The sequence below is a fragment of the Geotrypetes seraphini genome, chromosome 11 (genome assembly GCF_902459505.1).
Source record: "Geotrypetes seraphini chromosome 11, aGeoSer1.1, whole genome shotgun sequence".
In the NCBI taxonomy this organism is placed as follows: Eukaryota; Metazoa; Chordata; class Amphibia; order Gymnophiona; family Dermophiidae; genus Geotrypetes; species Geotrypetes seraphini.
In genome coordinates this window covers 9,155,956-9,182,914 of record NC_047094.1, presented here as the reverse complement: position 1 = coordinate 9,182,914, position 26,959 = coordinate 9,155,956, and the positions used below count along the sequence as shown (strand labels likewise).

Here is a 26,959-nt window from a genome sequence, read left to right as displayed (position 1 = left end):
TCAGTCCCCGCCCCCTACTCCAGAGCGCTGTCAATATCAATGAGCTCAGACTCCACCCCCTGCTCCAGAGCTGTGCCAGTCACTAAGGTCAGTCCCAGCCCCCTACTCCAGAGCTCTGTCAATATCAATGAGCTCAGTCTCCGCCCCCTGCTCCAGAGCTCAGTCATTAAGGTCAATCCCCACCCTCTACTCCAAAGCTGTGTCAATATCAATGAGCTCAGACTCCACCCCCTGCTCCAGAGCTGTGCCAGTCACTAAGGTCAGTCCCTGCCCCCTACTCCAGAGCTCTGTCAATATCAATGAGCTCAGTCTCCGCCCCCTGCTCCAGAGCTCAGTCATTAAGGTCAATCCCCACCCTCTACTCCAAAGCTGTGTCAATATCAATGAGCTCAGACTCCACCCCCTGCTCCAGAGCTGTGCCAGTCACTAAGGTCAGTCCCTGCCCCCTACTCCAGAGCTCTGTCAATATCAACGAGCTCAGACTCCACCCCCTGCTCCAGAGCTGTGCCAGTCACTAAGGTCAATTCCCGCCCCCTACTCCAGAGCTGTCAATATCAATGAGCTCAGTCCCCGCCCCCTGCTCCAGAGCTGTCAATACAATGAGCTCAGACCCCGCCCCCTACTCCAGAGCTGTGTCAATCACTAAGGTCAGTCCCTGCCCCCTACTCCAGAGCTGTCAATATCAATGAGCTCAGTCTCCGCCCCCTGCTCCAGAGCTGTGTCAGTCACTAAGGTCAGTCCCCGCCCCCTACTCCAGAGCGCTGTCAATATCAATGAGCTCAGACTCCACCCCCTGCTCCAGAGCTGTGCCAGTCACTAAGGTCAGTCCCAGCCCCCTACTCCAGAGCTCTGTCAATATCAATGAGCTCAGTCTCCGCCCCCTGCTCCAGAGCTCAGTCATTAAGGTCAATCCCCACCCTCTACTCCAAAGCTGTGTCAATATCAATGAGCTCAGATTCCACCCCCTGCTCCAGAGCTGTGCCAGTCACTAAGGTCAGTCCCTGCCCCCTACTCCAGAGCTCTGCCAATATCAATGAGCTCAGTCTCTGCCCCCTGCTCCAGAGCTCAGTCATTAAGGTCAATCCCCACCCCCTGGTACTAAGCTCTGTCAATATCAATGAGCTCAGTCTCCGCCCCTGCTTCAGAGCTCTGTCAATATCAATGAGCTCAGACTCCACCCCCTGCCCCAGAGCTGTGCCAGTCACTAAGGTCAGTCCTCACCCCCTACTTCAGAGCTGTCAATATCAATGAGCTCAGACCCCACTCCTGCTCCAGAGCTCTGTCAATATCAATGAGTTCAGTCCCTGCCCCCTACTCCAGAGCTCTGTCAATATCAACGAGCTCAGACTCCACCCCCTGCTCCAGAGCTGTGCCAGTCACTAAGGTCAATTCCCGCCCCCTACTCCAGAGCTGTCAATATCAATGAGCTCAGTCCCCGCCCCCTGCTCCAGAGCTGTCAATACAATGAGCTCAGACCCCGCCCCCTACTCCAGAGCTGTGTCAATCACTAAGGTCAGTCCCCGCCCCCTACTCCAGAGCTGTCAATATCAATGAGCTCAGTCTCCGCCCCCTGCTCCAGAGCTGTGTCAGTCACTAAGGTCAGTCCCCGCCCCCTACTCCAGAGCGCTGTCAATATCAATGAGCTCAGACTCCACCCCCTGCTCCAGAGCTGTGCCAGTCACTAAGGTCAGTCCCTGCCCCCTACTCCAGAGCTGTCAATATCAATGAGCTCAGTCCCCGCCCCCTGCCCCAGAGCTGTCAATACAATGAGCTCAGTCCCCGCCCCCTACTCCAGAGCTGTGTCAATCACTAAGGTCAGTCCCCGCCCCCTACTCCAGAGCTGTCAATATCAATGAGCTCAGTGTCCGCCCCCTGCTCCAGAGCTGTGTCAGTCACTATGGTCAGTCCCCGCCCTCTACTCCAGAGCTGTCAATATCAATGAGCTCAGTCTCCGTCCCCTGCTCCAGAGCTGTGTCAGTCACTAAGGTCAGTCCCCACCCCCTGCTCCAGAGCTGTGTCAATCACTAAGGTCAATGTCCGCCCCCCTACTCCAGAGCTGTCAATATCAATGAGCTCAGTCTCCGTCCCCTGTTCCAGAGCTGTGCCAGTCACTAAGGTCAGTCCCCGCCCTCTGCTCCAGAGCTGTCAATACAATGAGCTCAGTCCCCGCCCCCTACTCCAGAGCTGTGTCAATCACTAAGGTCAGCCCCGCCCCTGCTCCAGAGCTCTGTCTGTCACAGGTCAATCCCCGCCCCCTGGGTCCGGAGCTCCGGGAGCCTCTGACAGTCCAGGGGCCGCGCTCATTGACGCTGGGCGACGCGCAGACCTCTCTGTCCCCACCCTCGGAGCCCTGTCACCTTTGCCAAGGGCACGAGCGCGGCCCTCCTCGCTGCCTGAGCGCGTAGAGAAGAGGAAAGGCGCCTTACCGATACACTGGCCCACGGGAGTGCTGAACGGGTTCCCCAGCAGAAACTCCATCTTGATGACAACAAACAATCGGCCCCTCTGTCAGGCTCTTTCCCGAGAGGGAGGAGACGCCGCCGGAGCTCAGCCCACTCAAGCCGCCAATTGGACCGCTGGCCCAGACCTCTTGCCCGATTGTTCCTAACGCCCGTCCATCACGCGTGTCATTCTCAGACCCCGCCCATCAGACGTAGACGAATTCCAATTCGTTATTCTCCCTGTCCGTCACATTTCGCGAGCCCGGTGTTTTGTCTCATTGGGCTTTAGGGTGTAGTCGCTGCAAGCCCACGCCAGAGAACCCGCCCGTGGAGCGCGGCCAACCAGCGCGGGTTGCTTCCCCACATTCCAATTGGTGAAATCCGTAGCTGCGTCTATGAGGTCATTGACACCTCGGATTCTGATTGGCTCTTTCGAACCGTATTAATATTTTTTATTTAGTTTCAACACGTTATTTTAAAAATGTATATATTAGGATGTAATACGTTTTGGAGTTGTTATTGCGCTCTACATTCACCTTTTTTTTAATTAAACAAAAGAGGGGGGGATTAAAAGCGCTACTCGCCTGGTCACGTGACGCGTCTCCTAGCGACGCCGCGACGCCAAGGGCCTCCTCTCACGGAAGCAGCGCACGGGGACGCCGGACCTGATCTTCCCGCCTTGGATCCGCTGGACTTGGTCCTTAACGGTGTTTAACATTTTTGGGACCCTCCTGGAGTTATACAGCGCTGTGCAGTGGGGAGAAGTGTTCTTCAGGTGCAAAAAGGACTAGTCTAGACCCTGACGCATGCGCGTAAGTGACACTTCTGCGCGTACCCTCCCCCACCACATGGTTCCCCCCTCCATGTTTATTAAAATTTGATATCCCGCCGAAGCTTAGGCCAGTTCTCAGAGGAAGAAATAATATAAAAGAAAGGAACTTCATAAATAGGACACACCTAAGGCACTAACAGGTTCAATTCCTGGGTATCTCATGGAATCTTTTATCAGGACAAATTGTAAACATTCTGGAAAACCTCATTCATTATTTTCATGCCCTTCTGTAAAGGGTTGTAACAGGGGTGTCAAAGCCCCTGTTCGAGGGGTTTTCAGGATTTCTGCAATGAATATGCATGAGATCTATTAGCATACAATAAAAGCAATGCATGCAAATAATAATAATAACTTTATTCTTCTATACCGCCATAATCTTGCGACTTCTAGGCGGTTTACAACTGAAGAGAGCTGGACAATTACAATATGCAGATAGAGAAATTACAGTCTACAGAATCTTAGAAATGCAGCAATTATAATATACAGTTTGTTTAGAAATCCAGAGAGGTCCTTTTTGATAAAGTGGTGAATTACATAATACTGTTTGTTTAGAATTTTTTCAGCGGGGACATATTAGGTAAAAGAAAAAGGAAAAAGAGACAGGTGTAGTTTAAGTTTAGTTGACATATTTGTCGAATAAGGCAAATAGATCTTTTGCATATTCATTGGGGAAATCCTGAAAACCCGACTGGATTGCGGCCCTCGAGGAGGAACTTTGACACCCCTGGGTTGTAAATATAAGAAATTTCAGGATCGATTGTTATCTTTTCAGGCAGCCTCATGGACTAGGGATTTAACATGCATATTCATAGTCTCAAATTCGTATCAACAATTTATACGTGCCTTAAAGACATATCTTTTTAGGGAATTTTTTAAAAATTAGATATTGTATTATTAGGCTTTTTGAACCGCATAGAACTTAATGGTATTTGTGGTATACAAGTGAGTTTTATAAGAACATAAAAACATAAGAATTGCCGCTGCTGGGTCAGACCAGTGGTCCATCATGCCCAGCAGTCTGTTCACACGGCAGCCCTTAGTAAAAGGAGCCCTATATATAAAATATAACATTAAGAAATGATGAACTTATCTAGATTAAACATATTTATCAACCTTTTGAGGGGGGAAAAAATTAAGGTTGTGTTTCGTGAAGAACATCTATTTTCTACTAGTTCAAAATGATCTACATGGTAACTTGGTATAAGACCATAATATTTTATAACAAATACAGGCAGATTTAAAAATTATTCTTGCCTCTACCGGAAGCCAGTGCAACTTTCGATAGTACGGTGTTACATGTTCTGATTTTTTGGATGATTCGAATCCTCCTAATGATTTTTTGATAACCTAGATAAACGATGTTATAATAATCTAAAGTACTCAGAACCAAGGACTGCACAATCAGTCTAAAAGACGAAAAGTCAAAATAAGATTGCGAAGCTTCCATAGTGTGAAAAAATGTTTTTTTACTAAAGCATCAAGTTGAGCATCGAATAATAAGGGTTCCTTTTACGAAGGTGCACTAGCGTTTTTAGCGCACGCACCAGAATAGTGTGCGCTATATTGCGCGCTAGCCGTTCCGTGCGTTAAGGCCCTAACGCACCTTCATAAAAGGAGCCCTAAGTTTCGGTCAAGATATACTCCTAAGATTTTAATAACGGGACTGATAGGAAAATTAATTCCATTCAACGTTAAAGAATTTTCTTTAATCGTATTAGCTGGACTTGAAAAAAATTTTTTAGTTTTTTTAGCATTTAATTTCAGTCTAAATTCTTTTGACCATTGTTCAACAAACATAGGGGTCCTTTAACTAAGGTGCACTACATATTAGTGCACGCTAACGTGTCCATAGGATATAATGGACGCGTTACTGTTTAGCGTGCGATAATATTTAGCGCGCTAAATCGGCTAGCTCCCCTTAGTAAAAGGACCCCATAATTATGGATGATAAGAAATTTTCAGTATCCAATGTGAACGAAGAAATGGGGACTACAATAGTTGATGTCATCTGCATAATTATATAATTTCAAGCTTAGACTTGTTAGTTTATTGCCTAAGGATGCCAAATAAAGATTGAACAGTGAGGGAGAAAGTGGAGAACCCTGGCCTGCGGAACTCCACTTGTGTTACTCTAGACACGAGAATGTTGTTCATCACTACGAGCCTGATAAGTTTGATATTTTAAAAATCCTTCAAACAATTGGAGAATACAACCTGAAATACCAATTGCATTTAAACAGTTAACCAGAATTCCATGATCCACGACATCAAATGCACTGCTCAAATCAAACTGTAAGACCAGTGCACTCATACCTATACAGAATAATTTGTGAAGATGATTTAGTAAAGAAGCTATGGAGGAGACAAAATACAGATTGGGAGTCATGTAAGACAGAAAATTGATCTAAATAATTCATCAATTCAGTGTTAACCAGACCTTCCATCAGTTTTACAAAAAATGGAATATCTGTATCGTTTTTGCAGGCAAGAGTACATTTAACATGCAAATGTAGCAGTAGTTCACCTAGGTGCTATTCTGTATGGATGCACATAAGTGGCATAGCATGTGATTGCAAGGAGGGTATTCATATGAATGAATCGTAGGAAGGACATGGACAGGGCTGCCACATAGGCAAGCAATTTATGCTTTACCGTATTTAGGCATCCACAGTTACTACAGGTGTAACTGCAAGTGCCTAGACTTTGAACACACCGATACCAGCTTATTTTAATTTTCAACGATGGAATCCAGGTGTCCAGATGCAGTTATAGAAATAGGTGCTCACCACTTTCAGTCCAAGTGGGTACCTGAGAGAAAGGAAAAGAAAGAGCCTCTTATACAAAGATGTTCCTGGCACGGCAAATGTGAGAAAGCTCATAGAAATTGAATGATGCTTCATTGCATTTGTCACACTGGGAATTGCCACCGCAGCTTTGTAAAAGGAGCCCAAAGTGATGTACCCAATGTCACAAGAATTGTTAATGGAAGAACCAGGATTTGAACCTTGGCATCTTTGGTTCTCAGTCCATCACTTTAACCACTAGGATGTTTCCTGTTACACAAACTTATTCCCACTTTCCCTTTCTTTTTGTTCCACTAAATGATAGGTTCCCTCTTTTTCATTGAGAAATTAAGATGAAAAAAATATAAATATAAGAATGATACCATTCTATTGGACTAACAGTATATTTCTTGACTAACTGTTGGACTCTACCAATACTTTAGATCAGTGTTTCTCAACATGTGGTACGGTATATGAGCCACTTGTGGGGGGTACATGGCGCAGGTCTCCCACCTCCCTTTCTCCAGTGGCAAACCCCTCTTTGCTGAAGAGCCTTCACATCCACGTGCTCAGGAAGGTCCTGTCAGCTCCACCCACTTTGACACATTTGCATCAGAGGGGCAGTACCAACAGGGCCTCACAAGCGGAAAGACTTGAAGGCTCTGCGTCAGTTAAATTAGCACCAGTTCCGGAGCTTGTATAGACTCACTGACAGGCAGCGGGAGGGTGGCAGAAGATGGAGGTTTTTTCATCAGCCAGAGTGGCCCCACAGGTTGAGCAACACCAAGCCAATTCTAGAACCTTCAAGTTGTGAGGCTCTGTTTGTACCGCCCTTCTGATGCAAACAGGTCAAAGTGGGTGGAGCCGAAGGGCCGTCCTGAGCATGTGGACATGAAGGCTCTTCGTTGAAGTTAGCGCTGGTGCTGGGCCCTGTGTGGAATCCAGATTCTGGGTCAGGCAGTGGTAGGGCAGCAGATGGTGGAAGGTTAGAGGAGGAGAGAGGGAGCAATGGACTGAAGGATGTAGGGAAATGGAGAGAGTTGGTAAGGCTGGCTGGATGGGTATGGGGAAATGCCGGACATGGAGGAGAAGGGATATGCTTATGGGATAGAGAGGAAGGGGAGGAGGAAATGCACATGGATAGAGGAGAGGGAAGGGGAACTGAAGAGAAAGGAAAGATATGCACATGGATGAAGAGGAAAAGAAGAGAGAGGAAGAAGATGAACATGTCTTTTAATGTTCACTCTCCCCCTTCCTTTAAGTATTATTTTAATCTTTTATTTTATTTTAGCATTGTAAACCGGCTAGATACTTGTTGATGGTCGGTATATTAAAAATAATGAAACTTGAACTTGAATGGAATGAAACAGAGAGAGGAGATGCACATGGCTGGGAGAGAAAAGGTAGAGGGGAAAAGATGTATGTGGGTAGAGGAAGGGAGGGGCATGAATTTGGGACACAGAAGGGAGGGAAGGAATAGAAAGGGAGACTTGGGCATGAGTGTGTGTGAGAGGGAAAAAGATGGTGCACGGGGAATGGAAGAAAGAGGAAAATTGTTGGGCATAGAGAGAAAGAATAGTGAGGTAGAGATGCATGGGGAAGAGAAGGATGAGAGGGGGAAGAAATGTTGGATGTATGGTTGTGGGGAGGGAACAGTGGGACAGATTGAAAGGGATGTAAGGGGGAGAAATGTTGGACATAGTGGTGGAGGGAATAGAAGGAGAGATGTGGCTTGTGCTGGAGAGGGGTGACAGAACATGAAGGCTGCCAATCAAGTGGAGCAAGCTTCATCCAAGGCAAGGCAAATCATAGGTTGCATATTTAGGAGTTTCGTCAGCCGTAAGCCTGAAGTCATTATGCCATTGTATAGATCCATGATGAGGCCCCACCTGGAATACTGTGTGCAATTCTGGAGGCCGCATTACCGTAAGGATGTGCTGAGACTGGAGTCGGTCCAGAGAATGGCCACCCGGATGGTCTCGGGACTCAAGGATCTTCCGAACGAGGAACAGCTGGATAAGTTGCAGCTATACTCATTCGAGTAACGCAGAGAGAGGGGTGACATGATCGAGACATTCAAGTATCTCATGGGCCGCATCGAGGTGGAAGAAGATATCTTCTTTTTCAAGGTCCCGCGGCAACAAGGGGGCATCCGTGGAAAATCAGGGGCGGGAAACTGCACAGGGACACCAGGAAATTCTTTTTCACTGAAAGGGTGGTTGATCGCTGGAATAGTCTTCCACTTCAGGTGATTGAGGCCAGCAGCGTGCCTGATTTTAAGGCCAAATGGGATAGACACATGGGATCTACTCACAGAGAAAGGTAGGGGAGGGTCATTGGGATGGGCAGACTAGATGGGCCGTGGCCCTTATCTGCCGTCTATTTCTATGTTTCTATGTCTATGAAGGATAAATGTTGGACATGGGGCTGGTGGGCAGTGGTGAAAGATGCTGCACATGATCTGTGGGATAAGAGAAGGAGACATATTGGATGTGGTAGTAGAGGGGGGTGGGAGCGATGCACCATGGATCTCGCTTTCTCTCTCTCTCTCTCCCTACTCCCTTTGCTGCAAGGGAGGGAATGAGAGAAAGACAGATGGACAGTGAGAGAGAGAGAGGGAGACATGTTGCCAATGGGAGTGGAGAAGAGAGGAAGAAAAGTTGGGCTCATGGAGGGACAGAGAAATGTTGATTGGGTAAGAGAATGAGGTCCGGAGGAGAGGAAGCACGCAGGAGGCAGAAAGAAAGAAGAGTTGGATGCACAGTCAGAAGGAAGTGCAACCAGAGACTAATAAAATCACCAGACAACAAAGATAGATTTTATTTTCAGTTTAGTAATTGAAATGGGTCAGGTTTGAGAATTTATATCTGCTGTCTATATTTTGCACTATTTGTCTATTTTTTTGTAGCTATTCCTGAGGTGACATTGCATATTTTAAAGTCATCTGCCTTATCCTCTTTGAAAAAAACAAAAAATATATAAATGATAACATTTTCTCTGGGTACAGTGTGCTTTGTGTTTTTTAATTTTGTGGTTACCATTTTGCATTGATAATAAGATTATATTGTGTGTGTATATGAAAGATGAATGGAAGAAATTGCATTACAATTACAGTAGTACTATTATTATGGGGGTAGGTTGAGTGGAGCTTAGGCGGGGTTACTCGGTTGATATTTGTAAGACTTGGGAGATGGTACTTAACTTGAAGAAGTTACATAGTAACATAGTAGATGACGGCAGATAAAGACCTGAATGGTCCATCCAGTCTGCCCAACCTGATTCAATTTAAATTTTTTAAATTTTTTCTTCTTAGCTATTTAAGAACATAAGCAGTGCCTCCGCCGGGTCAGACCATAGGTCCATCCTGCCCAGCAGTCCGCTCCCGCGGCGGCCCAAACAGTTCACGACCTGTCTAAATCACCAGAAGGGGCCCCCATGCCTCCTTGGTTTCCTAATTGAGTCCTATCTTCCTATCAAAGTCCTAGCCCTCCGGTCTTGCACCTGCACGACCTGGTTGGGTTTCTACATTTATTTTCTGGTTAGCTTTCTCAGTATCCCACGATCCCTTTGTCCCTCAGGAATCCATCCAGTCTCTGTTTGAATCCCTGTACCGTACTCTGCCTGATCACTTCCTCCGGTAGCGCATTCCAAGTGTCCACGACCCTCTGGGTGAAAAAAAACTTCCTTGCATTCATTTTGAACCTATTTCTGACAAGAATCCAAAGCTCTACCCGGTACTGTGCTTGAGTTCCAACTGCTGAAATCTCCGTAAAAACGTACTCCAGCCCATCTACATTCTTCCAGCCATTGAAGTCCTCTCCAGCTCATCCTCCCCCAAACAACCATATACAGACTCAGACCGTGCAAGTCTGCCCAGTACTGGCCTTAGTTCAATATTTAATACTATTTTCTGATTCTAGATCCTCTGTGTTCATCCCACGCTTCTTTGAACTTGGTCACCGTTTTCCTCTCCATCACCTCTCTCGGGAGCTTATTCCAGGCATCCACTACCCTCTCCGTAAAGTAGAATTTCCTAACATTACTCTTGAATCTACTGCTTTAGATCAAAGCAAAGGATAATGTTATATGTATTACAGTAAAACGATGATGTGAGTTAGAAAATCCATGGCTCTGTTACATTTCAAGTGTCCAGTCATTTTAATTTCAAATGTCTTATGTTTTTAAATAGATTTGAATTCCCCTTAAGATATCCTACTCGTAATAAGGTAATTGATACAGTTTTCTGTTCCTGAAAATGTTTACCCTACAACTGGGGGAGTCCTGTAAAATGTACTGGAAGAGACGTTAATGCACTGAATTGCACATTTTATTTCAGAGACGGGGGGTATTTATGTATCAAGTGAACAAACAGGCAAAGTGCTTACAAACACTGAAATTATGGCATTTTGCACATTCAAGCCTATTCATATATACCCCCCCTTTTACAAAACCACAAAAGGGGTTTTTAGTGCAGGCCGATGCACTGAATGCTCTGCGCTGCTCCTGACACTCATAGGAACTCGGGAGCAGCGCAGTGCATTCAGCGTGCCAGACTTCGCCAAAACCTGCTATCGTGGTTTTATAAAAGGGGGGATAGTAAACTTTCACATGTAGTCTGCTATATGCAAACATTTTTGTGAATATGAGCTGCTGAGATGTAGAAACACTCGGATAATTATTTATTACATTTTTGACAATCAGCAGACAAAAATTTGTTTCAGTACAATTCTATAAATGGGCGTCTTATTTCTGCTAACCACGTGGTAAATATATATATATATATATTTTTTATTTTTTTTAAAATCTTTATTCATTTTCAAAAATTACAACAAGTATACAACAATCATTCATAAACTAAACTGATTAAGGGTATGGAAAACCTTACATACACTGACAGACTGAAGAAGCTGGGGCTGTTCTCCCTGGAAAAGCGGAGACTCAGAGGAGATATGATAGAGACCTTCAAGATCCTGAGGGGCATCGAAAAGGTTGACAAAGACAGATTTTTCAATTTGAAAGAAACCACAAGAACAAGGGGACACTCGATGAAATTGAAGGGGGACAGGTTTAAAACAAACGCAAGGAAGTTCTTTTTCACACAGAGGGTGGTGGACACATGGAACACCCTTCCGGAGGCCGTGATAAGAAATAGCACAGTACAGGGTTTCAAAGATGACCTGGATAGGTTCCTGGAAGACAAAGGGATTGAGGGGTACAGATAAGAGCAGTGGAAGGTTTAGAGATAAGTGTAGAGGTAGGCATAAAATTAGTCAGGGACCGCTGACCAGGCAATATGCCTGATGGGCCGCCGCGTGAGCGGACCGCTGGGCTGGATGGACCTCTGGTCTGCCCCGGTGGAGGCGACTACTTATGTACTTATGTACTTAAATATCTTAATCACTTGACATTCTTATTTGTAATATTCCAAATAGATAATTATATAAGAAGCCCCTCCCTCCCACCCATATACTAATAAATAACAATTATCAATTATTATCCTTCATAATCCCACCCCCGCTTATCTTGCCAAAATATTTAGGTGTTTAAGATGTCTGATCATCAGAATAAATCGTCAATGGCCCCCAAATCTTTTTAAACTTATTATAATTGCCTTGTTGCAGAGCAAATACCCTTTCCATTTTATAAATATGACACACTGAATTCCACCAAAAAGTATAATTCAATTTAGTATAATCTTTCCAATTCCCTGTAATCTGCTGAATGGCAACATCTGTTAATATTAATAAAAGTTTATTATTATTCGCTGAAATTTGGCTTTTAAATCTCATTGAAGTACCAAATAATATAGTATCATATGAAAGGGCAACATGATTTTCTAACAATGAATTAATTTGGGGCCAAATTAACTTCCAAAAGGCATTTATACAGGGACAGAAAAATATGAAATGATCTAATGTCCCAACTTTTAAACCACAATGCCAGCATCTATTGGATCTTGAACTATCCAACTTCTGTAAACGAACTGGGGTTAGCCGAAAAACTACCACCTGCTCAAGAGGAAGCGGTAGCGGCTAGCACATGTGGCACTTTTGTGCACGCTATTCCGCTTGTTAAGGTCCTAACGCACCTTTGTAAAAGGAGCCCTAAGTGTTCTTGTGGTAATTTAAAAAAAATGCCTAGATACTAATAGCTCAATATAGTTCGTCTGCTAGTGTCTTGTGTTTACTATCTGTCCAACAGTCTCCACTAGTACATAAATATAGGACCGGATACTAACAGATTTACATCAAAAACTTTTCAAATGAGTAATTGTGAACGCCTCAGTCCCACCACTCCATGGGGAGGGTGGGGTACAGGCCTGTTGGGGGGTGTTTGGGTCTCTTTGTTCCCTGAGAGGACATCAGAGTCCAGTCCTCTTTGGGGGGGAGGTGGCCCTCTTTTGACTGTTATTGGAAATGTTACAATCCTTATCTGTGTTCTGTGGTTGTGAGTTGTTATTCTCTTTACCAATAAAAAAAATGTTTAATAATAATCCTTGCAACTGCGGGAAGAATCACGTGGCGACTATCATCATTGGCTGTTCTGCATTTGTCACTTATAATTTCTTAAAATTTCTATAGAGTTTGCATATATTAGTTTTTTTGGTGTTTTTAGTTTTTTATATATTCATAAATTCATCAACAACTGCTATCGTACCAGGCAGCCACATGGGGCAAAGACTTAGAAAAACTAATTGCACACACAAACAACTATGGCGAATTCAGGAAACACCTAAAAACCTACCTGTTCTTGAAATACCTAGGTAACGAACCAGAACATCAGCCCCCCTCATAATACCACCACATACCCGACCCTGTAAATTGTAAACCCCAACCCTAATCACTAACCATGAACACACCATTCAATTCATGGAACATTTCTAAATTTTGTGTTAGCAGCATGGCACTTCCTGGTCTTGCAGCACACAAACTGTTGTTAATATTATTAATGTTGGAATTACCAGATGTACAATGCTATACCCTTTAATTCGCTGTATGTACAGTTTCTCCTTATTGTATTTACAGTTTCTCTTTATTGTAAACCACTTCTCTTGATTGTAAACCGCCTAGAAATCGCAAGATTGTTGGCGGTATATAAGAATAAAGTTATTATTATTATTATTATTATTATTATTAATAAATACATTTAGTAGTACTTATGCACTTATCTCTGCATCCTGCCAAAACCTGGGAGCCAGACCCGACATGTTTCGCGCTATGGCGCTGTTTCAAGGGTCTCCCGGGTGGCCGCTGTCACCTTTCACCTTTAAACTTTTCTTGTGGAGTCGGATGACTGCGGCCAGCCGGGAGACCCTTGATACAGCGCCATAGCGCGAAACATGTCGGGTCTGGCTCCCAGGTTTTGGAAGGATGCAGAGATAAGTGCATAAGTACTACTAAATGTATTTATGAATATATAAAAAACTAAAAACACCAAAAAAAACTAATATATGCAAGCTATATAGAAATTTTAAGAAATTATAAGTGACAAATGCAGAACAGCCAATGATGATAGTCGCCACGTGATTCTTCCCGCAGTTGCAAGGATTAACAGCGGTGGAGTGGTGGGACTGAGGCGTTCACAATTACTCATTTGAAAAGTTTTTGATGTAAACCTGTTAGTATCCGGTCCTATATTTATGTACTAATAGATACTAATAGCAGCATTAGCTCATGGCCATTAATGAACTAAATAGCAAGAAAAGGCATTTTTACGGCTGTGGCAAAATGGCCTTAGCACCCTGCATAAGGCAATTTCTTATCACAGTTTAGTAAAAGGACCCCATAGCTTACTTTTATGGTGTACAAGAACTATGGACTCCTTTTACAAAGGTGCGTCAGGGCCTTAACGCGCGGAATAGCGTGCGCTAAAATGCCCCACTACTGCCTCCTCTTGAGCAGGCGGTAGTTTTTTGGGTAGCGTGCGCTAATCCGGTGCATGCGCTAAAAATGCTAGCGCACCTTTGTAAAAGGAGCCCTATGTTTTTTACATTTACCCATTGTTTTGTTTTTATACCTGATGGGAATAATTTGATGATGTATAAAATATAAATGCCATTTGCCTGTCCTTAGATGATAGATTGATGGATTTGAATTTTTTTCTTTCTTTTTAAAAAGATACTGGCAACCATGATAATGTGGACTAGGACACGGTTGACTATTTGCCTATGTTTTAATGTTCTCTATATTGAGTTTGCTGTGGTCATTCATGAATATTTGTTATTAATGTACTGTAATAAATAATCAAATAAAGAATTAATAAAAAAAAAATAATTATTATTATTATTTAGCGGTAAATCCTGGTTTATCCTACATGCCTGTCTCCTTGTAGGGGAAATATTTCAAAGTTCAGGCAATGAACGAAACTTCGACTTCCTTAGTTCAAACCTATGGGGTTCCACAAGGTTCTATCCTATCACCTTTACTATTTAATATCTTTCTATCTCCACTTCTAACTTTAGCACAATCTATTGGATTTACTATCTTCGCCTATGCAGATGACATTCAACTCCTTCATCCAATCGACACTTCTAATACTTCCGACATTAAAGATATTAACAATAAACTGGATTCCATAAACGACTGGCTCTACACTAACAAACTTTCTCTTAATGTTAACAAATCTCGTGGACTCTTATTCTCAACCAAAAATATTGAAGCCTTACCTGAAAAAATAGCCATTAAATCAGTTCCAATCCAAATGGAAACAAAAATTAAACTTTTAGGGGTTATTATTGATAAAGATTTATCATTTCACGATCACATCAGTTCTATAATAAAAACTTGTTTCTATAAACTTCGTATCATTCGCTCATTGACTTCAATCCTACAGACCGAATCTATTACAATTCTGGTTCATTCCTTGATCATTTCTCATCTAGACTATTGTAATTCCCTCTTTAACGGTCTTCCACAAAAAGAAATCCGACGTCTTCAATTGATTCAAAATACAGCAATAAAATTCATTTATAAATTAGGAAAATATGATCATGTCACCCCAATCCTGAAAGATGCCCACTGGCTTCCTGTGGCCCATCGAATTACTTACAAAATTATTCTCCTGACCTTCAAAATAAAATCCTCCCATCTGCCTTCATTTCTACATAAACTTCTCATCCCTCAATGTTCATCTCGTACCTTAAGATCCACAAATCAAAATCTTCTTCTGATCCCCTCCATTAAAAGCTTTTATTACACACGGAAAATAAATTTCTCTGTTACTGCCCCAATGCTATGGAATTCTTTACCACAATCTCTTCTTGATGAACAACAACTAGATAAATTTAAAACAGGCTTAAAGACTTTCCTATTCCGTGATGCATTTATTTCTGTTTAGTATCTATCTCTCAGTCATCTTCAATCGTTTAACACCACAAATTTATTTTAACGACTTTTCCCTACCCAAATGTTGTTTTCCCATCCCCTCTTTCTCCCTTTTCTCTCAATATTGTAACTTTACCCTTCCATAAACCTCTTCCCTCACAATCAAGTTTGTCTAGTCTATGTTTTAATATACACTATTTGTACCTCTAAACGTAGAATATTTTAACTCCCCTTCCCTATTTTATTTATATTTTTATTGTAATGTACACCGGCCAGATATTTATTTGATGGTCGGTATATTAAAACTAAATAAACTTGAAACTTGAAACTTGATTGCACTTTGCATGATTAAACAGATAGAGAAATCAAAGCAAAACATTACCTAGTGACTATAATGATACAGTTGCTAATTTTTTCCATTTAGATCTTTTCAAGGTGTTTCCATGTCAGTGTCAGATGAAATCACTGGCTGTGTGAAATTTAGAAAGCTGGCCAAAGCCTTGGATTTTTTTTTATATCTGAATTTTTTTCTTTAAGGGAACATCTCTTGTTTGAAAATGAGTCGACTATATGGCTCAATAGAGCCAAGTGTAATTGATGAAGACATGCTCCAAAAGGCCATAGAGGAGCAAGGTCCAAAGGATGAGGCAGGGCGCATTGCCAAAGCAGAGGGGATTGACTTTAAAGATGTCCTGAGTCTACGGCTTGACTTCAGAAGTAAGTGGGTGATAAACTCTGCAGGTTTAAATGATCTGAAGTACCTCTTGCCCTTGAGCACTTCTGAAAATCCCACAGAACACTTGGTTATCATAATCACTTTTTATTGACCCTTGCTTCAAAATATTCTGGTGAATCAGTGACGTAACCAGCCAACCAATTTTGGGCGGGCCTCTCTCTTTCCCTCCCTTGCCACCCCCCCAGCTCGTTCAGCCTCTCTCTTTCCCTCCCTTGCCAACCCCCCAGCCTGTTCAGCCTCTCTTTCCCTCCCTTGCCAACCCCCCAGTCCATTCAGCCTCCCACTGGTAGAGCTGCTGCCACTATACCCAGAGTTTGTGAGATCAAATCCCAGTGCTGCTCCTTGTGACCCTGGGCAAGTCACTCAGTCCTCCAGTGCCTGCAGCTTTGAATGCCAAAGCCACAAAAAGGCGGTATGCAAGTCCCCCATTCCCCTTCCCTTCCCTCTTCAGGCCATCAGCAGCGGGTCGTTTACACTGCCAGCAGATAACCTGGAAGCCTTCCCTCTGATGCAAAATACAAACACATCAGAGGGAAGGCTTCCAGGTCAGCTGCCAGCAGCATGAGGCTGCTGGATGGACGGGCCTGTGCCCAGACTGGGTGGGCCAGGCAAATCTAGGCTCGTCCGTGGCTATGCCCCTGTGGGGAATTTCTCATCCTGAAAAATTAGGAAAATAAGAAGACTAAGGGTCATTTACTCATACCTTGAACTAGAGAGTTGCATGGGGACAGAAATCCCACCCATCCCCACCCGGATCCTCTCCGTCCCCACCCGTCCCTGCCAGGATCCTCTCCATCCCCACCCATCCCCGCATGGAATTACCTCCATCCCTGCCCGTCCCCATAAAAAGCAGCAATTACTTCTGACAGGATCATCAATTCCACAGTTTCTTTTGTGTTTGCACTGCTGTTTTCCTTGTGGAATCTCTTTGGTGGAACCCTTTTTTTGTTTTCTGTTCAGGTAATTATTTTTTTTTTCCAATTCTTTATTCATTTTCATTTCTTACAACAAGTATATAATATTATATCATAGAACTCATACAAATCATTTGACAATCTTATCTAATATATTCATAAGTACATAAAAGAACCCCCACCCTCGCCCATCCCTTCCAATAGGAATGATTCAAATAAATCACACATCATACATCCCCAACCCACACTAATTATACTCTTATACATAGAAAGGTGTCTAAGGTGTCTAATCATTAGAATATGCAATCAATGGCCCCCAAATCTTTTTAAAGTTATTATAATTCCCCTTCTGTATAGCAATTATTCTTTCCATTTTATAGATATGACACATTGAATTCCACCAAAAGGTGTAATTGAGTCTAGTATAATCTTTCCAATTCCTGCTAATATGCTGAATGGCAACTCCCATCATTATTAAAAGAAGTTTATTATTATTTGCTGAAATTTGGCTCTTTAATCTCATAGACGTTCCAAATAAAATTGTATCATAGGATAGGGCAACATGATTTTCTACAATGAATTAATTTGGGACCAAATTGACTTCCAAAAGGCATAATACAAGGACAGAAAAAAAGTAAATGATCTAGAGTCCCAGCATCTAAATTACAATGCCAGCATCTATTAGACCTAGAGCTATCCAACTTTTGTAAACGAACTGGGGTCCAAAAAGCTCTATGCAACAAAAAGAACCAAGTTTGTCTCATAGATGCTGACCTTGTACTTTTTAATCTCCAAGACCAAAGTCGTGGCCATTGAGAAGCAGAAATTTGGTGCTTGATCTCAATGCTCCAAATATCTCTAAGACCAGTTTTTTGCTTCTTATTCAAGTATCCATATAACAATTTATACCACTGCGCGGCTTGGTGTCCCAAGAAATCCCCCTGAAAGCATAAGAATTCCAAACTATACTGAGCATTAAGCTCTTTCCATTCAGGGAACCCTCCTGAATAGCCTGCTTCAGCTGCAGCCATTTAAAACTTTGCGACTTATTTAAACCATATTTATGTTGCAACTGTGAAAAACTAAGCAGGTAATTAACTTATAAACCCCCTCTTTTACTAAGGCTGACGTGTCCATTATATTATATGAACGAACCCTGCTTCCAAAGCCTTCCATTCCCATTGGAGTCCCGTTGGCTAGAGGGGGGTCCCCGTGGGAGTCCCATGGGCCAGAGAGGGGTCCCCGTGGGAGTCCCATGGGTTAGGGGGGAATTCCTGTGATCCCCGTTCCCGTGCAGACCTCTACCTTGAACCGCATGGTCGCAGTAACATAGTAGCAAAAATGAAGAGTAGATTTATTGGTTCTCAGTAATTACCCTGGAAAACTGCAAGAAAACCCAAAATCCAGCACTAGTTTGGAGACATGAAGATCGTGTCATGAAAAGATTCCCTGAAGATATGGGCAGATGTTGTCCCACTGAACCTCATCTATTTTGAGGCACTACTTCCAAATGTCTGTATGAAAGGTATAAGCCAGATTTGAGCCTACATAAAACCTTCTGGCTCTTGTTGGCATATCCGCCTGTATAAACCAGCTTTGACATTTGAAAAGCTGGTGCTGCGACACCTGTGCTAATGAGCTGCTAGTTAAGGTAAAGGTCAGTGTCTTCTAGCACATGTAATTAAAGTACTGCTGAACGCAGTGCTGTCGTTCTCATACTGGTGATTCGGCTCAACTGTGTTGATTAACAATGTGCACCAGCATGAGGCAGACTGAAATATCACCTTGGCTTCTTCATTCCAAAGAGAAATCAAATCAGGAAAAGTACTGCTCATGACAGTTTTCAGGGTGACTTTAAATCACCAGTGATGCACTGAAAGCTAAGGTCCTTCAGGTCATAAGAGGATTTGGATTTAGCTCACACCTTGTCAAGGCCAGTTACATCCAAGTGCTGTAGGTATTTTCTTGCTGGGTTCACAGTCTGAATTTGTATCTGAGGTAACAGAGGGTTAAGTGACTTGCCCAAGGTGACAAGGGATTCAAACACTGCTCTCAGCCTGCTCTAAGCATTTGACTCCTCCGGTATCCTGTGTGCTGAATTTCTGACTGCAGTTCATTAAACTGCAATATATTTTGTGTTCTTAGATATCCTGAAGATTGATAACCTCTGGCAGCTTATAAATTTGACCAAACTGCAGCTGGACAACAACATAATAGAGAAAATGGAAGGACTGGATATGCTGGTGAATCTAGTTTGGCTTGGTAAGATTAGATTGATGTCATTTCTCAAAGATTCTGCAGGTTTGTGGACAGCACAAGTATAGTTTAAGCAGAGTTGAGACAGGGTTACGCGGTGTATACAGTATGGGGCTCATAATCAAAAGAGAAAAACGTCCAAAAACCGGCCTAAGTCGGCACTTGGACAATCATAAACGAAAGACGTCCAAGTGCCGATAATCAAACAGGGTTTTGGACGTATTTCTAAATGACCTAGGCCTTCATAGTGCCGCTGAACGACCATAGCTAAATGGGGCATTTCAGGAGGAGTGTCGAGGGCGGTACGTGGGCAGACTTAGACTTAGTCGTACTGCTTGTATAACTGAAAGTTATACAGCACAGGATTGACAGAACTTGGATGTTGTGACTTAGACCATGTAAAACATGGTCTAAGTCACAAAAACCCACCTGAAGTCACCAGATAAGCACTGCAAACACATTAAACAGACCCCCACATACCCCAGATCATCGACCCCCCCCCCATTCCACCCCATAAAAATCATACCTTTAAAATTCAACCATCATCACCTGGCAGCCTGGCAGAGGAAAGCCTAGTCGTGCTGCACAGAGGCGTCTTAAACCCCCCAAACCCTTTTTTACTGGCATATAAGTAGCTCCTGCAGCCATTAGGGCTATTGGGGTGGTAGATAAGTGGGTCTAGGGGATTCTGGAGGTGGTTTGGGAGGCTCACCATGACCTATAAGGAAGCTGTAATGAGATGAAGATATGGCACCCTTTTTGTGAAGTTCACAGCAGTGCCCTGTAAGGTACCCCACTATTTAGATGCCACGTCTGGGTGTTCAGTCCATCACTTTGCAGATCCCTCCCACATCCAACAGGGCTTGTTCTAGGCATTTTTGACTTGGCCGAAAAGTTGGCCGAAAATGTGTATAAAGATGGACGATTAAGCGGCTTGGACGATCAGATCAGCAGGATAGTTAGGCGATTTTCGAAATGAAAAATAATTTGGACGTATTTTTCGAAAATGTCCTAAACTATTTTTGTTTACTTTGGACGACTTGCGACTTGAACAAAAACGGACTTAGACGTTCCTTTCGATTATGCCCCTCTAAGTGTATTATAAAATAGCTGAGTATGAGCGGAGAATACACCATACCCAGTGGCTTAATGAGGGTGGGAGGCGCCCAGGACAGTGGCACCCCCTCGCCCTCTTCTCCACTACCCCCACTCCCCTTCTCCTGTACCTGTTTAGCTCCCCAGCGTGAGCAGCAGCTTTAACTTGCTGCCTGTGCCAGCGTCGGCTCTCTCTCTGACGTCACTTCTTAGACGCGGGACCCGGAGGTAACATCAGAGGGAAGCGCTGAGGCAGGTTGGTCCTGCTGCTTGCCAGCAAAGAGCTAGAGGTAGGATAGTAGGGAATTGATGGCATGTGCATGGTGGCGGAGGAGTGGGATGCAGCAGGGAGGAGATGTGCTGGTGCCCCCACCAAGATGGCACTCGGGGCGGTTCTCTCCCCCTCTACTACACCACTGACCATATCTTTACTCCTTCTTCGGAACAGATGTAAGTTTGTGCAAGAGGATTTGTGTGTTACTGGGGCTAGTTATGGGGGGCCCACTTTATTAAGCTCTGTTATAACATCAAACTCATAAAGGAAAATGTTGCAAAGGCATCTCCACAGGTAAATCAGTGAATTATCTGCAGAAATGGCCTGTAAATTAACCATGCACCTGATATACATGTAAAGTTATGCACGTACAGTCTACAGTATATATAAATTTAGCCACTGCTTGAGGTGTTCCTGAGGGTGGCGATAGATAGGGGTGGTTTTTCTTTTTATTTACACACATACTTTTGAAAATTGGAGCATCTGTATGTAATTTTACACAGAATATTGGTGTGGCACAAAGAGCAGATGCAATGGGAGAACATAGATCTCGTGGGATAATTTTCAAACGGAAGGTACATGTCTAAATTTAGAAAAGTCCATGCACAGAGACAAATGCACATCGAAGTCTGTGGGCAGGCCACCATATTTGGTAGCACTTAACTGCAGTGCCACTGAATATCGTCACTAACTAGCTATTTATAAAGTAGGTCAGAGCGCGGCAGTCCGGAGGTGGAGTTGGGGGATAAGCCGGCAATTTTGCATGTGCTGCTTGTTTTGTTAAGCAACCAAATAGGACCAAATGAATAGCAGTCCTAATTTTGGTTATTGTGTTATGTGGGTGCAGATACTGAAGATCAGCTGGCACATTAAGCCATCAGGGCTGACCTTCATCCCTTACATCTGCCGCCCTCACTCCCAAACTCCCACAGCAGGGATTGTCTCTTACATGTTTAATGTACAGTGCTGTGTACATCTTGCAGTGCTATAGAAATGATAAGTAGTAGTAGTAGTAGTAGTCCTTCCCTGGACCCTGCCACCAGTACTGGACTCCTTCTGGATTCTGATTCCCCACCCCCCAACCATGTCCAAGCAACTCTAATGGTAGGCTTGAGGTACTTTTATTGATGGACAGCTGATTTCTAGCAGTAGTTCTGCAAGGCTATCACTAGAGTCGCAGCCACCATTTTACAGATGTAGCCACTTGGAGCACAAGGAGTGGGGTTTTCTCCTGCCCCAGTGACCCACTGGACTACTAGGGAGCTTAAGGTAGGCTTAGGGAGGGGTCTACTTGGACATGGGAGGGTAGGATTGCCAGATTTTCCATTCGGAAAATCCAGACCCCCTAGCCCCGCCTAGTTCTGCCCACCCTAGCCCCACCCCACGCTGTCTGCTCTTGTCAGGCAGGGAGGAAGTCCATGCGTGCACGGACGCTACATGCGCATGATGTCATCACGTGACGTCCCCGTATGCGCGAACTAACTGCCCAACACAGCTTCTCAAAACCTGGACAAAGTGCTGGGTTTTGAAAAGCCGTTCGGACCCTCGGACATGTCCTCAAAAAGAGGACATGTCCGGATAAATCCAAATGTCTGGTAACCCTATGGGAGGTGGAATTAGACTCAGGAGGGACTCTGTATTAATGGTGAAGTCTGGGGGTGGAACTTGTATGATATGGGGGTCAGGGTTACCCCTGATAGCTATGTGGATGCCAATTGATATTCAGACAGGAGCCATATAAGTGTCTTATAAATTTTCTGGCTGAATATTGGCCAACACCTGGATAAAATCCCTTTCAGCCTGAATATTCAGTGCTGGTGCCTGGACAGGACCTAATTCAGCCAGAGGTGGTCAATGTTTAAAAAGCACCAATTGTTGTTCTAGTGCAAAAGGCATATGAGTATTGACTGGTGGGTTATTCTCCTTTACTTGAGAGTTTATAGAAGGCATCACCTGCCTTTTTTTCTCAGCTCCACCTCCTGCATCTCTGAGCTGTGCCCCAGCTCCTTCAGTTTTTCCTTCTACTTGCGAGTTGGAAGGTGTCTTTCTGATCTGCTCTGATTTAGATTTTTTATTTTCTGGTCTTCATCTGAACTGAGAGGCTTGTGGTGCTTCAGAAGTTCCCAGTTCGACTGGGACAGCGCTACCTGGGAGAAGACACAGACTCTGTGTTCAAAACCCTTGTACAGGGAACCCTCTGGCCAGCCTGGCCTAGCACTTTGTGGCTCAGGGACCATTCATGTAGGAGCCCGGCTCACTCCTGGCTTGTGCTGGAGCTTGAGCACAGGCTGTGTGTCCCTTTAAAGATCCTGAGAGCTTTAGTAGTTGCTGATTGCATTCCACCACCCCCCTAAAGAGCTAGGGGTGTCTGAGGTCTCAGGCTCATTCAGGGTCTGACTGGCAGCCTGAAGAAACAAGCTTTTAGAGTGAAATTTCATGTTTGTCTGAGGCAGCTTTCTTCATTTCTCCATTGTCCAGCTGCAATTTCAGCTGAAGCAGGCACAGCACCAACACAACAGTAAATACAGGCTAGTTTAGCCTATGGGAGACATCAGCGTGACCTACAAATTGAAAATTTAAAGGTTCATGGGACTGGCATTTGTGTCCCCACCTCTAAAAACCTCTTTGTTGAAATTTTTGTCCTTTTATTTAGCTCTCCCAGGTCTTTTTTGGTGCCAAAATTCTGCCACTACAGCCATTTTGGATTTCCTGATTTCATTTTGCTTAAAATCATTCCAGATAGATTCCTCAGGCTGTTTTAATGTGGATTCATGCCAGATTTGCAGTGGATGGCCAGCGTCCGTGCGCCACATGCTATGGAGCATGTGAGGGTGTGTGGGAGCATAGGGCAGAGGTCTCAAACTTGCGGCCTCCCAGGTACTATTCTGCAGCCCACGGTCTGGCCGGCTCCCTTAAGGAATTAAGCAGCAATGACCTCTTTCCTTTTGTTTTTTTCCTTATTTGGCTTTCGTTCCTATCCAAATTGTATTTCTAACCCTATTTCCTTTTGTCTCCCGTCTGTCTGTCTCATTTGTTCCCTTTTAATATGCCAAGTATTAGTTGATGTTTCTTTGTAACTGTTTTCTTTCTGTATGTGTTAATGGTATTGTTAATAGAATGAAACTCTAGGCACATTAATAATTACTTTTGAAAGAAGAACATTCACATATAGCAACCAACAACAGTAAGAGGTAATCCCACTGCTTACAAAACTTCTTTCAGAATAACTTCATTGTTCTATTTAAGGTCCTCAGCGGGCCACCACACACTCAAATCATTTCATTGTGTGGGGCTTTATGCTCCCATTCGTCATTGGACCCGTATATATAACATCAGTTTTTGTGGGGGGAAAAAAAAAATTTTTTTTTTGTAGAAATACTAAAAGTACTTAGCTTATGGATTTGACGCTAGCCGGGAGGGTAGAAACATCAGCCACCAACATGTTTCGCCCATACAACTCTAGGGCTTTATCAAGGCACCCTCTCCCGTTCATAACCGGTTTACTCCCACCATCGCGTCGTAGATGCGTAGATGGTGGGATTACCTCTTACTGTTGTTGGTTGCTAATGGTATTGTTAATGGCTAATGGTATTGCTAATGGTATTGTTAATGGCATTTTTATTATGTTCATGCTCTGGTTTTGGGTTTTTTTAATATATTGTAAACTCGCTTAGAAATTGGATAAGCGTTCAAATCCAATTTGGCTTCCATGGCCACTTTGGGCAGACTTCTGTTCAAGGATCAAATGCTCTTTGGAAAAGGATTGAACAATTTTATGGCCAATATGACAGATCGGCGGCCAAAATCTTTGCTGGACAGCAACCACGTGCCCCTGGGGGATCAGGTTATAGTTCCTTTCAGAACTCTCAATGTTTTCGCCAGTCCTCAGCAGGGTCTTCTGTCTGTAAATTATTTCAAGGACTTTAGCAGAGGTTTAGAGACTCAAAGAGAGCTCAGACCTCAGGTGCCTTATAGCAGCCTCCAAGAAGTCCCAATGTCAACAAGTTGGTAGCTGAACCCCATCAGATTAGAGGGAGGTTGTCAGCTTATTGTGAGGCTCATTCAAGAGGGATACAAGCTCAAATTCTTTTGTCCTCTCTATTAGACTTATTTGTAGACTCTCTGGCTGTTGGGCCAGAGAAAGTGATCAGAATCCAAGCAATGGTGAAACGGCTTCTGGATACTCAGGCCTTAGTACCAATACTAGCCAAAGAATCAGGCTTGGGCAGATACTTTATATATTTCATCAAGAAAGACTCAGACGACTGAAGACCAGTCTTGAATCTGAAGTCGGGCAATGCAGTTCTGAAGGTGCCATAATTCTGAATGAAGACCGTGCATTCAGTCATAGCTTCAGTGGCACCGAGATAAATTCTGGCCTCTCTAGATCTGACAGAGGCTTACTTATATACTCCCATATTCCTTGCTCACAGGAAGTTCCTGAGATTCCATGTACTGAAAAGACATTTCCAGTTCTCAGCACTCCCATTCAGTGGTGCCTCACACCTTTACCAAAATGATGGTTGATGTCGCAGTACACCTGCAAGGCAGGGATCCAGGTACATCCGTACTTGGATGACTAGCTGATTAGAGCTCAGTTCAAGCACAAGGGAGAGAAAGCAGTAGCTCAAGTTGTCCAACTGCCGCAAGACCTTGGTTGGATTATCAACTTTCAGAAGAATCACTTGCTTCAACATGGTGGAAGGCCATGTTTTTCTGCCAGAGACACACAAACTGAAATTAAGACACCAGATTATGAAAATTCTTGTGATGCTAGCTCCCGTGGCTTGGCACTATATGCAGATTCTGGGGGTCGATGGTGGTGTCCACAGAGGTTGTTCCATGGGCGAAAGTTCATCTACAGCCTCTCCAAGATGCACTATTGTCCTGCTTGTCTCTTCAGGCAGATTCCCTACAAAAACCGCTAATCTGGATGGTGGAAGCATGTCAAAGTTTTTGTGTTTGTGGCTCCGGCTGGAGTTGCTGGAAAAGGGCTTGTTGCTCCACTTCTCCTCTTGGGTGGTCCTGACGACAGATGCCAGCCTTTACAGCTGGGGGAGTGGGTTGTCTATCAACCTCTTGAGCTGTGAGCCATTCATTTGGCACTACAGATGTTGGAGAACACCCTGGAAGGCAAAGCGTTTTGAGTTTTTCTGGACAATGCCACAACGGTGACCTATGTCAACAGGCAGGGAAGCACTAAGAGTGCTCTGTTGAAACTGGAGGCCCAGTTATTGTTTTGTTGGGTGGAAGTCCACCTGCAAGCTCTATCAACAGTGCACATGGTGGAAGTGAACAATGTGCAGGTCAACTATCTCAGCTGGCAGATCCTAAAACCGGGGGAGTGGTCCATGTCTCAGAGGGCCTTCAACGGCATTTTGCATTGATGGGGGTGTCTGACTTTTCATTTGATGGCTTTGACAGTCCACAGAAAAGTCTCTAGATTCTTCAGCCAAAGATTTGAGCCCGGAAGTCTAATCTAATCTAATCTTCAGATTGATAGGTCAGTTACAACAATTCCGGAAAGATCTAAAAACTCAGTTGTTTACATAATATCTTAAAAGCTTACCTGCTGAAGTGCTGTAGTAATAGTATATTTTATTCCTTTAGGTTTTTTAACTTTACACCTTCAATTTTAATTACCAATGCTGCTTCTGGAAATGATTCACCAATAGCACTCTCTCTCTCTCTCTCAGGCCTACTTTTATGTCATTCTAATTTTAATCAATTGTGAACCGAGTCGAGTTCCTTCGGGAGATAACCCGGTATATAAACTGAAGATTAAATTAGGGGATTGCTTTGGTACATCTCACTGGTCAAGACTCGTATACCTTTTGCACTGGAAGGGAAGATTAGGTTCTTACCTCGATAATCTTCTTTCTAGTAGAAAGGCATATGAGTCTTGACACCTGCCTTGTCAGATTTCTTTAGCCTACTTGCTGTCTCAGCCATATATGCATTTCCAGAGTTAGATGTCTGTTGTCAGATAGATCCGAAGAGTACTGATTGATCTCTCTGTTTCAATGAGAAAAGTGAGAGACTTGAAAGCTACTTAAGTGTTAGTACTAGTTGTATTCAGGTAGGTGGCTTGTTTGTTTCTACATTGTTTTCAATTATAATTTTATTGGCATTGATTGTTGCCTTTGACTTGTTGCAGAACAGAATTGTCTCGGAGTACCTCGTTATCTCGCCTCTTTATTTCTCCTTATGTAGGAATGGTCAACTGCTTTGATACAAACTGAAGATGCTGGGGCACAGCCCAGAGAAACAGGAGGTGGAGCAGAGGGAAAAAGGTAGTTGATGCC

At 43.7% G+C, this 26,959-nt stretch overlaps 2 protein-coding genes across 10 annotated transcripts in view; one reads left to right on the top strand and one right to left on the bottom strand.

The window, feature by feature from the left end:
* The window catches only part of TOM1L2 (target of myb1 like 2 membrane trafficking protein), a 123,754-nt gene extending 121,033 nt beyond the window's left edge, over positions 1–2,721 (bottom strand). For 2 of the 8 annotated variants that reach the window (XM_033963332.1, XM_033963334.1), the window contains exon 1: positions 2,427–2,715. In XM_033963332.1, coding sequence (XP_033819223.1) covers positions 2,427–2,478 — 52 coding nt within the window. In that variant the 5' untranslated portion in view covers positions 2,479–2,715. Of the gene's footprint in view, positions 1–2,426 lie in introns of all 8 variants that reach the window. The other 6 variants (XM_033963333.1, XM_033963335.1, XM_033963336.1 and 3 more) reach the window with 5 other exon arrangements.
* A 324-nt stretch (positions 2,722–3,045) lies between these two features.
* DRC3 (dynein regulatory complex subunit 3) overlaps positions 3,046–26,959 on the top strand; it is a 70,307-nt gene continuing 46,393 nt past the window's right edge. The window contains exons 1-3 of one of the 2 annotated variants that reach the window (XM_033962830.1): positions 3,046–3,216; positions 15,917–16,096; positions 19,175–19,291. In XM_033962830.1, the coding sequence (XP_033818721.1) occupies positions 15,937–16,096; positions 19,175–19,291 (277 nt within the window). In that variant the 5' untranslated portion in view covers positions 3,046–3,216; positions 15,917–15,936. Of the gene's footprint in view, positions 3,254–15,916; positions 16,097–19,174; positions 19,292–26,959 lie in introns of both variants that reach the window. The other variant, XM_033962829.1, reaches the window with a different exon arrangement.